This window comes from Manacus candei, unplaced genomic scaffold (assembly GCF_025592945.1).
Source record: "Manacus candei isolate 608988 ecotype Guabito, Panama unplaced genomic scaffold, ASM2559294v1 h1tg000008l, whole genome shotgun sequence".
In the NCBI taxonomy this organism is placed as follows: Eukaryota; Metazoa; Chordata; class Aves; order Passeriformes; family Pipridae; genus Manacus; species Manacus candei.
Window position 1 is genome coordinate 11,259,185 of NW_026138056.1, and position 16,687 is coordinate 11,275,871.

The 16,687-nt window shown below is 39.6% G+C and overlaps 1 protein-coding gene across 6 annotated transcripts in view; it reads right to left on the reverse strand.

The window, feature by feature from the left end:
- OSBPL1A (oxysterol binding protein like 1A) overlaps nucleotides 1-16,687 on the reverse strand; it is a 76,354-nt gene that overhangs the window by 10,940 nt on the left and 48,727 nt on the right. For 5 of the 6 annotated variants that reach the window (XM_051774908.1, XM_051774915.1, XM_051774925.1 and 2 more), the window contains 8 exons: nucleotides 11,437-11,593; nucleotides 6,447-6,522; nucleotides 4,680-4,814; nucleotides 2,063-2,160; nucleotides 1,178-1,360; nucleotides 562-669; nucleotides 381-470; nucleotides 3-129 (listed from right to left, as the gene is read on the reverse strand). In XM_051774908.1, coding sequence (XP_051630868.1) covers nucleotides 3-129; nucleotides 381-470; nucleotides 562-669; nucleotides 1,178-1,360; nucleotides 2,063-2,160; nucleotides 4,680-4,814; nucleotides 6,447-6,522; nucleotides 11,437-11,593 — 974 coding nt within the window. Of the gene's footprint in view, nucleotides 1-2; nucleotides 130-380; nucleotides 471-561; nucleotides 670-1,177; nucleotides 1,361-2,062; nucleotides 2,161-4,679; nucleotides 4,815-6,446; nucleotides 6,523-11,436; nucleotides 11,594-11,901; nucleotides 12,022-16,687 lie in introns of those variants that run through there. The other variant, XM_051774947.1, reaches the window with a different exon arrangement.

The following is a 16,687-nucleotide window of genomic DNA, read 5'->3' on the forward strand; positions in this document are numbered from 1 at the left end:
ACCTGTTTACTGCTTTTCTTCTCTTCTGTATTTTTCTTGTCATTTTTTTTGTAAGCTTCAAATGTAGCTGGGTCAACACTGTACAAACACTCAGTCCACTTCCCATACAATGCACAAAGTTTCTTTTTGCTGTCAAAAAAACCCCACATTAAGTTTACAAAGAAGTTTAAAGAGATTTATTTCACAATTTCAGACAAAAATATTTGAAAGAACAATTTTTGAGGGCAACTCTTAAATCTCCATTATTGGTGTTGCACATTTCATAACCTTGCTGTTGCAGGTTAATGCCCTTGCCAGACTATGTTAAAGGCATTTAGCTCTATAGCTCCCATCAGAAGCAAGGGCAGGCATTTGTTTCCTATTTGGAATGAAGCTGTTACCTTTTGTCCTGAATGTACCCTTCAACTTTGTGCAACTCCTTCCCAAAGAGTCCACAGGGCTTGAAACTTAGTACACATTTCTCACCAGTTCTAAAGGCAGAACAAGAGAGCACCAATTACTTCCAAATGCTTTTCCTTTTAAAACTTGCAGGAAGTGAAAGCATTCACACTTTTAACTTACTTATGGTTAGTTATTTCCACGTTTCCATACTGCTCAATCCAAAGTTTGCCCACAATAATGTTATGCACGCAGCACGTAGGATTTGTCCATGTGTAGGCTTCATTGTGTCTAAGGGAAGGGAATAAAAATTAAAATATTCTACCTTTGTACTGGATGTCACTCCTGCACAACAAGCCATCAATCCATCAATTGTTCCAGGTCTTGAAATGGACATGGTAATAAGTCAGTAAACCCAAGAAGTTTATCAACCTATTGCTACTGATTTTATCAACTCCTTACAACAGTCACTTCAATGCAGTCACTGTTAGCACTGAAAGATATGAGGAAAGCCAACAGGACTTGAGCATGCTAGATTTAGCAGGACTGATGTCCAGGCACTTGCAGAACATACAGGCACAGGCCCCAGCTGCTGCTACTATTAGCACACTGAATGTATATGGGGAAACAATGGCAGTTCCCTTCATGTTTTCATCCCCTCCTCCCTGCACAGTGATCAGCCATCAGACTTTAGGATGTGGGTATTGGACACGTCCATTTTTAAGCTGTGGGACTCTAATGCACACTAATCATCAGGGATGAGGTGCTGTGCCTGTGCAATCACTTCCGATCAACTTACTCAAGAAGCTCCAAAGTCATCGTGCCTTTTGGTTCCGCTTCCACGCTCTTGCCCCAGAATTTGAGTTTCGGATAAATTGATCCATGAAACACAAAGTCATTATTTAAGCCTTCAGCATAGAAAGCACTGATGGGTGGATGATGGCTAACTTGCTCTGAGAGAAGTCTAAATCCAAGATCATCTCTGCAAAATAAAGACAACCAAAACTCTGTATCTACATATCGAGCATGGTGAAGTTGCAGTTCTTTTCCCTGAGGAGAAACAGATAGTTGGACCTGTGCACAGTTGCTGTACTCAGTGCAAGAGTTAGTTAAAAGCCTAGGCTAGACCAAAAGACAAAATAATGCATACATCCTTGTTCTAAATAGCTGAGGACCTAATATAAAAAAGAAAACAAGAACTCCCAAATCGGATGAGTCAATATATTTACTTTTGATAATGACCTCTTTCTTGAGTTTTTGCATAAACACAGGCCAAAACCTCACTTGAAAGAAGAATCTGCCCTAGGTGCAGCTGCACACTAATAGACCCATATTGTCTATATGTATTCTGAACACTCAGGTAATGAATACTAAAATTCTAACACCTCCCTTATGTACCACATACATCTTTTCATTCAGAAGGTTTCAGGGAAAAAAAAAAGATTCATTTTTGTAAATAGAACTTTTTTTAAGCCTTGCAAATTTCATTTGCTTGCTCTGAATTGAAAAGTTAAGTAGCTTTCCTCTGCTGGAAGGTGCATTGGTGAACACCAACACACATTGGAAGCACCTGCAGCAGCTGCCAGAATGGCTGGAAGCTTATAAGCTACAGTACAGTCTGCAAGTCACCTGACAAATCTAATGAAACATCTGTTACACAGAATACCACTCTCCTGTTCATTACCTGATCAATTCATAGGTCTCTCCAAGCAATGGGTTGAATGGCTTCCCTGTACGTTCCCACTGTGAGGCAACAGCAGAGACAGCAAATGCAGCAACACACTATTCAGAAGAGTAAGAGTACACAGTTAATCAACAGTAGTCATGGGTACTACACAACACCAAAACATTTGCCTAGATAAGTGTCCTGGTTTCTGCTGGGATAGAGTTAATTTTCTTCCTAGTAGCTGGTACAGTGCTGTGTTTTGGATTTAGAAAGAGAATAATGTTGATAACACACTGCTATTTCAGTTATTGCTAAGCCATGTTTAGCAACAAAGTCAAGGACTTTCAGCTTCTCATACCACTCCACCAGTGAGCAGGCTGGGGGCGGGCAGGAACAAGAAGTTGTGACGGGACACACATTGACCAAAGGGATATTCCATACCTCAGTATTTAACCTAGGAAGGAAAGCTGGCTGAGAGCTGCTGCTGCTTGGAAACTGATGGGCATTGGTCAGCAGGCAGTGAGCAACTGCATTGGGTATCATTTGTTTTGTATATTCCATTAATTATTCCCCCCTCCAGTTCTATCCCCCATCCAATGGAGGTGTGTGGGGCGGTGAGTGGCTGGCTGAGATTTTAGCTACCTGCTGGTTTAAACCACAACAGTCCTGATTCTGTACAAACTTCCACCATGTGAGTTGCATGCACCTGACTTTACATGGATCTTTGGATAACTGCTTGTTGTCCAGGTCATTACAAATCACCTCCAGCAGGGCTAATTCCCTCAGGTACTGATACCTTTGTCCAAGATGCTTCACTTGCCTGGGTGACATAATAACATCTTCCTTGAAGGGATACCTTTCCTTCACACCTGACACAAGTCACCTCCACAGGCTGAGGTCTTGTGTCCCTTTTCTAATCACTTTGTTAATACCCCTTTCCTTAGAAAGGGATCCAAGCTGCTTGGCTTCCTTACCCTCTAATTCCAGGCTACTGGCCCAACATCAGAGCAGCCTGGTGACAATGTTTTCACCTGGACGACAGCTGAAATCTTTCTGCATATCTCAGCTCACTCAGGGATAGGAATTGGGTGGTTACTGCCTCATTTATATATTCATCTTCCTTCTTCCCAGTCAGCAGCTACCTCTCTTCTTCCTCCTGTTCTCATGATTGCCGTGTCAGCGTAGTAGTCTGTCTCATCTACTTCTTTCTCCTGCTCTCTATTTGCAAACATTTTACCAGTTTTTCAGGATTCTACACTTGTTTAGGGGTGAAATTCCAAAATGCTGGAGGTGCCCACTACCTCATACTATCTCACGCACCCTGCCACTCATAGCTATCCAGCCTTGGGGCAGATCTCTCAGTGGTATGCATAAATGATTGTTTTACTATAAGCAGAACTTCAAGCACATTCAGGAAACATAGCAAAAGGAAAATCCCGGTTTGAACATCCCAATGATATAAAAATCTCAAGAGCTATTGTAATTAGCCTGAAGGAGAAGGGGATGATGGAGGTTATCTCCCCCCCAGACTGGTTCTCCGAGGAGGAAAGGAAAAAGGTGTAGCTATGAATAGTTTCCTATAGATGGCTCCCAAAGTATGGAGATGATGGCAGTGCTGAGTACAAATACTAGCTCAGACTCACCACCAGTAGTGTTACAAAGTACAACAAAACGATAACCTTAATCCAGCCCTCAGAGGTGATAAACAACACAACAGGGAACATATACGGCAAGTAAGATATGCATAATGCATCTCTGAGAACGTGTGCAGCAACTCTAAGAACAAGTAAATCCACACTGTGACCTGAGACTATTAAACTAGTATAATAAAAGCTTATAATGAATTTGTTTTAATATGCTCTGGTCAGATCTGTTATGTCAACCCTTTGTGCTCTTCTCCTTATGGGGTGTCAAAAAGGACTGCTGTGGTTAAACCCAGCAGGGAGCTAAACACCACACATCTGCTCACTTACACCCCCTGCCCAATCCAAATGGGATGGAGGACAGAACTGGGGGGAAGAAAAGGTGAGATCAGTGGGTTGAGATAAAGACAGTTTAATAGAACAGAAAAGCAGGGGAAAATAATGACAATAAAAGAATCATAATTATCAAAACAAGAAATGGACAGTGCAGTGGCTCACCACCCATCGACTGATGCCCTGTCTGCTCCTAACAGCAGCACCCAGCCAGCTTTTCCCTTAGTTTATGTACTGAGTATGACACCATATGGTATGGAATATCCCTTTGGTCAGTTGGGGTCAGTTGTCCCAGCTGTGTCCCCATCCCAGCTTCTTGTGCCCCCCAGCCTCCTCTCTGGTGGAGTGGGGTGAGAAGCAGAAAAGTCTTTGACTTAGTGTAAACACAGCTTAGGCATAACTAAAACATCAGTGCGTTACCAACATTATTCTCATTCTAAATCCAAAATACAGCAGTGCACCAGCTACTAGGAAGAAAAATAACTCTCTGAAAATTAACTCTCTATCCCAGTGAAAACCAGGACAAATAAAACTGGTTGATGAAAAAGAGAACCCGACATGCAGCAAATTATAGGAGTTCCTCCTTTGATGAGACTATGAAGGAAAGAAATCCTCAGGTATTCACCAAGAGCTCACATAAACTACCACACTCAACATACCTGCATTCGCTCTGTTGTGCTGGAAAGGGAGCTGGCTTTGTGGATGAGGTATGTATGCTCCATATACTCTGTAAGTCGCTGTAGGAAGCTCAGTGGCTCGTTGAATATAACTGGCATTGTGATCTTCGACAACTCCTGATGCACAAATGAAATTTGTGTGAAAAGTCGAATGATTAGATACACTGACCTGCAGTAACCCAAGTGTAATTGGCTTATTACAAAAATAAACTATGCTCTTAGTGCTAATGCAATGTGCTTGACCTGGCTCTGCTAATGCTGAAAGGACAAACCCCTTATAAGCTCAATAAGCAGAACTGTGCTGGTGTTAAGGCCACTTCTAAAACAAAAAGAAAACCAAACATAAAACAAGCAAACTTAATATCAACAAATGCATTAAAAATGTGAAATGAAACAATGGAATGACATATTAAGGAGTCCTTTAAAGACCAAGTTATTTATTACTCCTAAAATAGGTATGGTCCATCTAATTACTTAAACATATTATCTTTTTTTGGAGGCAGGTGGGCAGGCGGGGGTAGGAGGATGAGAAAGCACAGGAAAACATGGTGGCTCAGGAGTTAAAAACAGGGATTCTGTATTCTGGAGAAAAAAGGAACCTTTGTAACAGGAATAAAAATTGAAAAGAAGTCCTACAGTTTGGTGGTTGTTTATTTTCTTTCCCATTTTTAAAAAGCACGCTCTCTGAGTGCATAACATAGCAATGGCTTAAGGCTGCCTGCAGTAGCAAATTAAAAGCATTTGGAATGACCGCTGCCATGTGTGCAGCAAACAGCACTGTCCTTGGCCATAACAGCAGCACCTGGCACCAACAGCTTTGGCAGACACTTTGGGACAAGACACTACAAGTTCTGCTGCCCCCCACAACTGCAATTTCTGTGCAGCAATTCCTGCAAAGCAGAATTAAGACCTTTATGGATTTTCTTGCCTGCACACACCTTATGCAAAGACAGGCTTTCAATGTGTTCTTTGTATTTTAAGGTTATAACATTTTTCTGCTAAAGCCAACTAAAGCCACTGTGAGAAGCCTCAGATGCTTCATAACAACTCAGGAAACTTGGAGCTGCTGCTGAAGGCATTCCCAGCATTTCCACATCCAATTGCTTGGTGCTGCTCCTAACTTACACCAAGGGGAGGAGGAGAAAACAACAGCGACTAAACACACATGTTCCCTTCTGTAAGCTACTGTTAGAGGCTCACAGAGGTTTATAAGCAGCAAGTAATTTCAGCCTACTGTAGGATCTAATGGAGAGAACTCCTCAATTCACCCTTAGCTGGAAGAGATTAGGTGCCAACCAGCCAACTCTGATTTGGCCACGATCTGGTGAGTAACACCATGGAAGACTCAGATACTTAGGGGAAAGGAGAAGAGCAAAATAAAAGTAGCTGGTTTTTTGGGTTTGTTTTGGTTTTTTTCACAGTCAAAGTAAAAAAGAAAAATTGCTACCACAAAATACTTAAAGGGTGTAAGTGAAGAGAAAATTCTTTTACTGAAAGAATATTACTCTGACCAAGTCTTATCTTCTTGAGTTGTGAAAGCAAATAAAGCATAAGCAACAAATAAAAAAAAAAAACCAAAACAAACACAAAAAAAAAAAAAAAAGAAAAAAATACACCCCTCCCAAAAATCAACAAAAAACCCCAAAAAACCACAAACCTAAATGACCTCTTCTCCTCAACAAGTTTTCATTTGGGCCTCAGATGAAACCATCGTTCCCCATCTTTTATCATAGCTTTCTGATTACCTACCATGCCAATGCATTTTCTTAATATACTCCAGATACTGAAGTCATTTCTGGAGAACATTGGAGACGGCAAGCTTGTTCTGTGGAAAAGAACAGGGAAAAAAAGTAGAAGAAAAACTTTCCATTACTAACCATGACTAAGAAACCCAAATACTCACTTTTGAAAGTAACAGTTTCCCAATTTTTAAATTAAAAACCAAGGGGGAATGACAGCACTACTTTGAAGCACTTAAACTGTTTTACCTGCACAGAAACATTAACTCTCCAAAACCAGAACCAGAACCATTAATTTTATGTAAAAGCAGAGGAAGAGAATGTCTACATCAGTTATCACAATGGCATCATTAAGATGCTTAGTTGTGTTTGTGAGAAAATGTAAGTTAAATCTGAATAGGTACACAAATAAGTTCACTACGTCTGAACTGAACTGAGGATTAAATAGTGGGGTGGGTTTGGGGTTTTTTGCTAGTCACTTTTATACTGACAATAAAGGGTCATGAACATTTATTGCCTATACTAAAATCAGCCCTCAGGAACAACAGAAAAACCAGCATCATTAAAGAAGAGAAAACATAGCAGCCTGTACTACAGTAGGCTGACATGTCCTGAAACAAGTCTTAAGCATATTTTTAAGATCAATATTTAGCTTGTGTAACACAGTGTGTATTTCTCAGCTCTATGAGAAATCAGCCACAGATTTTGTTCAGTTTTCTTACTGCTACTTACAGCTCAACTATTAATCCAATTTACCTATAGAAAGGTAAAAATATTGGTTAAAGTCCTTTGTCCACAACAACATTATTATCAATAGATAAAAGTTACCTAGAGCTGACTCAAACTGCATGAACTCTTGAAGTTTTAAAGTTTAGATAACTCTTGTCTAAATGATTGTGTTGCCCTCCTAACCGAGGTGGTCTTGTCTCCCCTCAAAGTAGCTAAAGCAATATCTTTAGAGAGTGTGAACAGGTTGTACCCTTCTTCTGCACCCCACTTTTCTGATAAACAGAAACATAGCCAAGAGAAAAAAATATTCAGTCTAAATTGTTTGTTTCAGTAGCCCTACTTGCCATGTTACCTCCCATACTTATCTGCTACTGAAACACCTTTACCAGGGCTGATGCTTCTGTTCTCAGAAAAAAAAAAAAAACAAACCAAAAAATGCTCTTTAGAATACAACAACTCCATCCAGTCAAAAACCTAGTCATGTGTCTGAACTCCTCCATAGGTAACAGACCAACACTGACTTGTTTTACTCAGTTTCCATGCAGAGGATGAGTGGGTAGGAGGATTTACTTTAATTGAAAAATATACCATCACTCACTCCTTATTCTGATTTTTCACTCATACAAAAATATTTTGTCAAACAGATTATCTGGAATAATATTAAGTATAAAACACTTCTGTGACTGCTTTGATACAGATGTCCAGGAGAGGACAGTGTCCACCAAGTATTCAGTCTTATCTTCATTAGAAGTGTTTACTTGTTTTTCCTGTGTATTTTTTAATGAAGGCAGTTAGCAGAGCGGATATTGGTGTTTAAGTAAGTCCTTCTGCATGCAAAACACACACATGTACCTCTAGTTTGCTGAAGTATACACAGGGATTGCTTTCCTTACATATTAAAACTTATATTTTCACTACAGTTAACCTGTCCCTTTGTTCAATTAGTTGAAGGATGGCATGCAGTTTCAGCCACTCATCTGTATTTGTCACCTATATCAGTCAAACCTGCTACGGGAGTCAGTTCTTTCCTCCATCTAACACGTACATGTACAAACAAAGAAACAAAACAGTTTTAAGCCACCAAGAAAGATCCCAGGGACAAGTAAGGACATGTGGAAAAATGACAGGCAGCTAAGACTTGAGGCCTACTAACCTTGACACATTCCCTGTGATTAAAGGAAAAGTTCGTGAATGCAAAAATTTCCTTCCAGATGTCAATTTTAAAAACAACTCATTAAGTTAATGTTAGCTTTAAATGACAAAAACATCTGTTGGAATTTCTGTGCATTAGAATAGATGAGATGTGTTTAGACCATTCACTTAAACAAAAACACTTGTCCAAAGCATTAGATATTGCAGATCAATTACTACAGGAATCTTGTGGGGAATGAGACATCAGGTGAGGAGAAAGGCATGTTTAGCTTGCTCTTCGTGGAAACCTGAACAAATAACCTCCTGGTTCCCAAAAAGTTGAACACCAATATATTTGCATTCTGAAAGGCCCTTAGTGGGAGGATCAAAGCTAAAGCTGACTACAAAACTCAGCAATAAGAGGGAAACAGCAGTGACAAGTAGATGCTAAATGTTGGCACATATTACAGAACATTTTTCTCAGGGGATTTTTTGTGGGTTTGTTTGTTTGCTTGAACTTTTTTGAGAGGTGGGTTTTTTGTTGTTATATTTTGTTGGGTTCAGGTTTGGTTTTTTTTTTTAAACCTGGCTTAGACTAAAAAATTCCCTCTTAAAAAGATGTGATTTGAATGCGTCCTGATTATTTAATGTACTATTCTCCTATCTCTCAAATCCTCTCCCAAAAAGTTTACACAAGTTAAGCCTGCTCTCAAAACACTCTGTGAACAATTAGTAGGATGCAAACTAATTAAAAAAAAAACAAACAACAAAAAACCCCAGAATAAGACAGCAGATTATATGTGGCACTGGCTTAATCTATCTGTATGTGTACTTCCAACACTTTTAATTCCTTGGAACCAACAGATTCATTCCTACATTTCCAAAACCAAAGCACATATTCCCCCTCCCCAATAAAAAACCAACCTCCACCTCTGTATGGAAAATTCTTGACCACTAAAATATTATTTGAGGCAGAGATGCGATGAAGATAGGAAATAGTCTTACTTATACTGATGGCTAAACATTGTTAGGTACTCTCATGTGCAATCTAAATGCAACTGCAGCTCCTCTATTCATCTGAGGAACTACAGGAAAGTATCGAGATTTTAAGCAAAATAAACTAATCTGGTCTATTCTCTAACTGACTTGTTTCCATGTGGTTAACACAAATGGAAGTTTAAAAAAAAAGAGCTGTAAGCAAATCCAAGGGTTCCAGGATGGAATTAAGTGCTTTCGAAACATTCTGAATCCCTCACTTTGCACAGCATCAAGAAGTTACAGTCTCTGCTCTGAAAATGACACAGGTGGCATCACAGACAAAGCATATATGACCACATGCACATGGTTAGAACCACTCCCCAAACAAAAAGAGGCAAAGACTGGAACCAACAGCTCTAGGTAGATAACACAGTTCTGAAGTGACATCAAACATGCTGTACCAGGCCAAACATTGCTACCACCAACAGCCTCAGAAACGAGGCTAGAAACATCACACAACTCCCATCCCTTGAGAAGGTTCTCTTGGAGGTAAAGTTTAAATTATCTGAGCTCTGGGGAGAAACAGTTCGTATCAATATATTTGTGGACAAATTCCAATGTGACACCAAGGTGCCAGGTAAAAAAGCCTGACATTACAGCTCAACCTCTAATGTGCTCTACAGCCATTTAGTCCCATAAAATATGGCCATACATTCTGATATATATATGCAAAACAGATCCAAAAGAGTTTCCCCTTTTCTTTAGCAGTAAATTATTAGCCAGCCCATTTACGCACTCATTTTAGTGCAACACTCTATACTCTCTAAGACATGCAACTCAAAGAAACAACTTGCACAGAGGTACTTGTTTATTACTTTTCATCACTCTTTATAAAACCAGTAGATTTGAAACACTCCTCCAGTCACCTGCTCTCTTACAGTTCTGACAGCACAGCGTAGCATTATGAAAACTTGCCAAGCAACTTCTTTTTTATGGCAAACAGAAGACCAATTCCTGTAAAGACTCCTAATGACAATGCAAGTCAACCTGTACCATCATTTTCATGTTGATTATGAATTGCTTCTTTTCTCCTCACTGTTTCCAAGGCAGTGAATGCAATTCAGATTGCATTCACCTACTGCCCCCCTCCCACTCCTGAACTTCCTGCTCTAATTAGGAAAGGCACTTGGCCAAGGCCATAAATATTACGTTGCTAACAGCACAACAGCGCAAAGCAACACGCTTAGTCAGCTGCTTTATGTTATCTTCCCAAACCACCCATTACTCCACCCAAGCTCTCATCAGCCTTAGTCTTGGTATGGCACACGCAGAGGTTGAACCTTGAAACATTACGTCTCTGATGGCTACCACACACTTCAACAGTTACTGCAATTTAACTATTTAAGTTAAAGTAATTAAAGCCTGTCTTGCTTGCTTCTGTAAAATTAAACATTAATTTCCTGTTTTAAAAGAAATCTGGTATTCCCATCATCGTTCTGCGTATCCAAAACACTTCCAAAGTACTCTTTCCGAAACATGCTGAAGTCTGGCTTGATCTGTAGCACAAACGTTATATTGCCCTTTCACTGAAACTGGAGAATAGTGGTGTCTGTTACATCTCATTAACTCCAGACCTATTGTCCTTCTTTATCGGCAAGGAAACAAACAAAAATGGATCATTTGACAACACAAAATAAGCACATAAAACATGGATGAGACTTTTAGAATAAGACTCCCTTTGTTCACATCTGAGTTTCTGATGCCAGGCTAGCAATATTTTTCATTCATTCCTGATACCAACAGAAGGATCAAATGACTGGAAATTAAAGAGGCAATAGGAGGTATAGGTCATTAAAGATACATGAAGGAATTAAAATCCACATAGATTTCAATAAGATCTAATAAAAAACAAGTGTGTCCATTTTTAAATAGCATGTTATATTTTATTTTTTACTTGGTCAGATTGGATCATAAAAAAACAAGGTGCAAAGGAGCACAACAGCCTTGGAAAAACATTCTTTATAAAATCATAGCACAACCAACTACTTGTCAATCATCCTGAACAAAGTTTTAAAAGTTTTCTGTTAGCTTTTCAGATCTCTGTGGTCTTTTACTCACCACTAATGCATATGATAATACTTCAAGAACGGACAACATCCTACCTGTGTTTTTTGATTCCGTTAGACAGCGATTCCCCACTGCCACAAACCTTTTCTTCTGACATGCTTGAAGTTATTGTATCTTTTGAATCCATGTTGTCCTCTAGTGAGTAGGCTGCTGTTGTTTCAAACCCACTTAAAGATTTTTCAGATTCTGAATCTGCAAAAGAGCAGGTGCATGTTAATGAATCTACCGCCAGTGCTAGACTTCAGTCACTAACAGATCTCCCCTCTGCGTAAAAAACTGAAACCTAAGTAGGCTACTGTGTCCTGATGACAGCATCCACTTGGTAAGTAACTAGTACTGCCACAGATCGCTGCAGCTCAGCATCTAGATGTAAAGAAACTGCACAATAAGCAAGAACACAGTATATTAAAAAGAGCCAAAATCTGACATTTTTATTTAACTGAAGCTACTAGAACTTGCTTAGGACAAGTGCCAATGCCATATAGATGCCAGTACCTTACCTAACTAACTAACAGGCACCTCGACGTTCCAGTAATGACTCCTTCCTTCAGTTAGGTCTAAGTTCTTAAGACACTCAGTGCTGTTTAACAACTTTCACTTCCCAGGTTACTGAAGAGATACCAAAGAACAGGAGGAGGTATCGCCTGTAGTAGATTACACCGTCTGCAGTAGATTACACAATCCCAGCAAAGTCTAAACGATAAGCTCACTAATCAAACAAGATAAACTTTGTACTGTGGAAGGTAGGTTAATAGTACAATCCATGTCACATATAAAACTAAGCCCAGTACCAACACCAACACCACCACCCTCTTTCCAGCCAGTGTTTTGGTCAGGTAGCGCTTGTCCAGCTCTGGAGAAGAGACAATCAGAAAGTAAGAATTTCCTGGCAAAAGGTTGTATTTTTGTGTCATATTTTCTTTCAAACCTGACAAGATTGCCAAAGCATTATCCAATTGCAAGTTCCAGGAAGTAAGAGAACAGCTCAAGACATCAATTTCTATCCCATTGAAAAAAAACCTTTAGCAGAAATCAGGTAAAATACGGTAAACAGCTTAATGCAAGCCTCGTTGCTCCTGAAAAAAAGTGGACACAAACTGTAGTAGACACCATTCCTAATATGTACTGCTTTCAGCATATGCTACTGTGCTTGGCTGCAAAACCCCAGAGAAATAATTGCAAATTAGTCATTCTCTCACACACTCATTCTAATTCAAAACTAGTAATCAAAACCTGCTGAAGTAGCAGTCCATCCCAAAGAATATCTCAGTCACAGCTGTCTACTGCCAGGTGCTTTCTTGTTTTCTCTTTCAAAAACTATTCCAGTTTTTCCAGAACATGTAAATTATGTGTTGCTTTGCTGAAGGGAATAGTGACTTTCTACTACATCCAGATTACACAAGGGTCAAGAATAGGACAAAATCCTGATGAATGGATGAGCTGTGTCACAATGTCTTCATTCTCGCTAGAGAGATATCTAGAAGTATAAAGGAGATCTTTCATTAAAATATCCATCCTTATCCTCATCAAGACAGTACTGAAATTTAGCCAGTTGCTAGGGAATGAAAAGAATGCCAGCTGGTGCTGAGGATATGTTAAAAAAAAGTGGACTGGCACTCCAGAGAATCTTCTCACAATTTTCCCCAAATTTATCAGTCTAGTTCTGTGCCAAATTATGATATAACATATCAAAGGATTAGTTTGGTGGGTACTATATATAACAAGTAGGATAAGAAGAAGCATTTTTACTTGCGGACAAGTCTCTTACATAAAAATATAGATTTCTTCAGAGATCATATGTCCAGGTAGCCAGGAAAACACCATTTTCCTGTATATCCAAATATCACAGAGGAAGAGACACTCTAGCAGTGTAACACAACTTGGTCCTCAGTGTCCCCCCATGACAGACTACAAATCCCTTCAAGGTATGTATTCCATCTCTCTTTTGAAAGAGCTACTCAACCATGCCAACAGAATTTCTGACAAGAAAAGCATGAAACAATCCCAGTAACATTAAGCAAAGTCTGCCTCATATGGGGTCCTTTTGTCTCCCGTACCATCAGGGACTTGCTTTCAGACGAGAGTCATGACACACAAATTCCCTCAAACTGAGTTTCTGCAACAGACCTAGGACTCCAGAGGCAGAAAGGAAAGGACAGGTAAGCTTCACCAGAACTGCCAATTGCTCTCAGATATGCTTCTAAATATAACAAGCATTTTTGAACACCAAACATGATCAGTTTCCCTAATGCTGGCCTTATAATGCTGAGAGACAATTCTGATGGACTGAACTCTGCACCTGCAAACCTCTCCAGAGGTGCAGACATTGACTATCCAGCCTTCTCCAAGGCAGGTGCCTTACTTAATACAAGAGTACGTTATACAATAAATAACAGCAGAAGAATGAAACACAACACTGTTTTAAGAAATTGCTCTCTAGAGACATCTCACCCATTTTCCAAAGAAATTGAGAAAGTATGTCTACAACAGCTCCTGCCACCAAAGATCTCAGTCTCCAAACCCTAAACCTCAGCTACCTCCTTTAACCCAATGAGCTTAACAAGCTTTGAGAGCTTGTTAAGGTGTCAGAGTGAACAAGCCTAGTACTGCATTGTGAACACAGATCAACAGGCAACTCAAATGGAGCTTTTCCTTGTGCACTTGCAGCGAACTCTTTTCTGAATTAAGATTTGCATACTCCCCCGTCACTGCAAAAAAAGATTTATATTCACAAGTTTCTACAGAGCAGCTGTCAAACAGATGACTAGGAGAAAATGAGGGTTTTCTTTTTTCTATTGAACTTGGGGCGGGGGGGGTGTTGAGGAGGGGGGAGAAGGAATAAGAATCCCTGTCCTCGAGCCAAAATTTTTAAGTAATCTTTAAGACAAGATCAGGCTGACTAGGAAGCTCTTCAGCTCATGAAACCTGAAAAAGTAACAGTAAAACACCAGTTACATTTTGCAAGGGTGGGAGAGCAAGTGGAAACAGCCAAAGCAATGACGGAGAATTAACTCAAGGGAGTTCATCTCCTATTGCGGCAACTGGTAAGTCTTCAGATCCAGAGAGAAAAGTTTGGCCAATGTATTTGATTAATGAATACACCTGAGAAAGGTTAAACACTACTGGCACAGTTTGGTTTGAATTCTGACCGGGTGTTTCCCATCCCTCTGAGATACCTGAATTCATTCTTTTAACTGTATTCAAGGCAAGAAGTCCATAGGCAGCAGTGTTCTCACAGAGGCTGTGAAGTATTTTTGGTACACGTTCAAAAAAAGCCACTTGACAAACTACGCTAAACATGGAAGGAAAGGCAATAGGTTTCCATGTTATTTGTACCCTTTTTATTCCTTCACCATCTGATAACTGGAAGAGAGCAAAAGCAACAGAAGCAGTCTACTACTTCTTGTACCATTTAAGAGTATAGTTTATAAACGCAGCACCCAGTAGTGGTACATACCAGTTGAAGCTGTACTATGACAGGTTAGCTTTAGTGTACTCTAAATATTTCTGTATCTAAATAACTGATTTTATTGTAAGACTTCATCCACGTAAACCTACCAATAACCCCCTCAACATACACAGAAGTTGTGTTTGCAAAAAAACACCCCACCTCTCAGATAAAACCTGTTAAAGAGAAAACCCAAGGCAGATCTAAGCTCTTCCCAATCCGGGTGCACAATTTGCATATGAGCAGGGAATCTTATCTGCAAAGCAAAAGCCAAGTACCTTTACCCTTTAATTCTTGACCTGCTTAGCCATTTTTCAGCAATGTGGATGGAGACTGCATCTGTATTCCATTTCATATGCTCCTCAGGTCTGTATTTTTAATCAAAGCTAGCAACTTCTCCAGCTGTCTAGGAGATGGCATTGTTCCTTCTAAATTTGTCTACTTTTTTAGTACTTCTTCCCCTGCCTTAAACATAGACGACTTTGACACATGCTAAGCATTCAATCCTGAAAGTGAGAGTTCCAGCACTGTGTTATATCAAGTTTAATTACATGTTTCCACCATTTTCACGATGAGAGGATCAGCACACTAGGAAGCACTGTTAACTGACCTATTGCTATCAGAATTCAGATTGTTAACACCCTTAACTTTGCTGTTCTTAACCATGCTTTGGTAGCAAAAGTAGCTCTCACTTCCCATAGGTTCTTCCTTTCATGTTCGGTGTCTACTGCTTTCCCATTGCAAGGGTTTAGGAGTTACCACAACAGTCAGAAAGCATTGACAATAGCACATCACTTAAAAATAAAATGAGAATAGATTTCAGAAAACAGACTTCAACCTCGGGAAGTAATCCTGGCACATTACAAACATTTTCCTCACTCCAGTTTTGGAAAAGAAAGAGGATATTTCTGTAACTGTGGCCACAATTTCTACAGAGAGAAGTACACAACACAGACTTAACAGTGACCAATTCAGTCTATGCCAACATTAGCACGTAGCATGGCTTGGCTGGAGCAGATTTGCAAGCAGAAGAGATGGTGCTGAGCACTTAACAATTGAAACAGACACATTTCTGGTGGTAGTCTCTTTAGATTAGCTCTACTCTGCTACCATGGACTGAGTGTCCAACAGCAACTGGACTGTATCTTCCGATTCAGTTAAACTCAGGAGCAACTGGATTCCTCTACAATGTGAACTAAATGTGGACAAGTTGCTGCTGCCATGAACCCATCCTTTTGAATATACTTTTTCCTCAAAAACCTGTTTGAAAGTCATGTGTTGCTCTGAATTGTCCCACTAGCGATACTTTCCTTGAGAGTAAACAAGTGTCTTACATGCAGACAACGTTCTCTTAAAAAACAAAACAAAAAGCAGCAGTGGCTTCTTCTTTCAACCTGTCAAGACAAAACTAACAGCTCCTCAGCTCAAAGTGCAAGCCTAGTTATGCAATACTCTCACTTCTAAACTCACTCCTACAGTGGAGATTTAAAAATTCAGAGAACTGTAAGTAGAAAAAGATGGTATCCTAATAGAAGAAATACTCTAAGTAGTGGTATTTTCCCACTGACAGACATTCTAAACTTGTTAAATACATTCGTGTTTGTTCAATCTCCTGTACAGCCTAGAAAGGCAATGTGGCTATTTGTCCAAGTCAATATAATTTAACTTAATAAAATGCTATCAGTTTGCAAATCAGGTTAAGCAAAAGCTTTGAAGACAAAGTCATAGCAATTTAAACTTCCGGAAACAAAAATTTTTAGCTTCTGACAATTAGGCCTACCCATTGCTCTCTATTATGAAAATATTTAGGATCATATCTCCCATCTCATTAGCCTGAG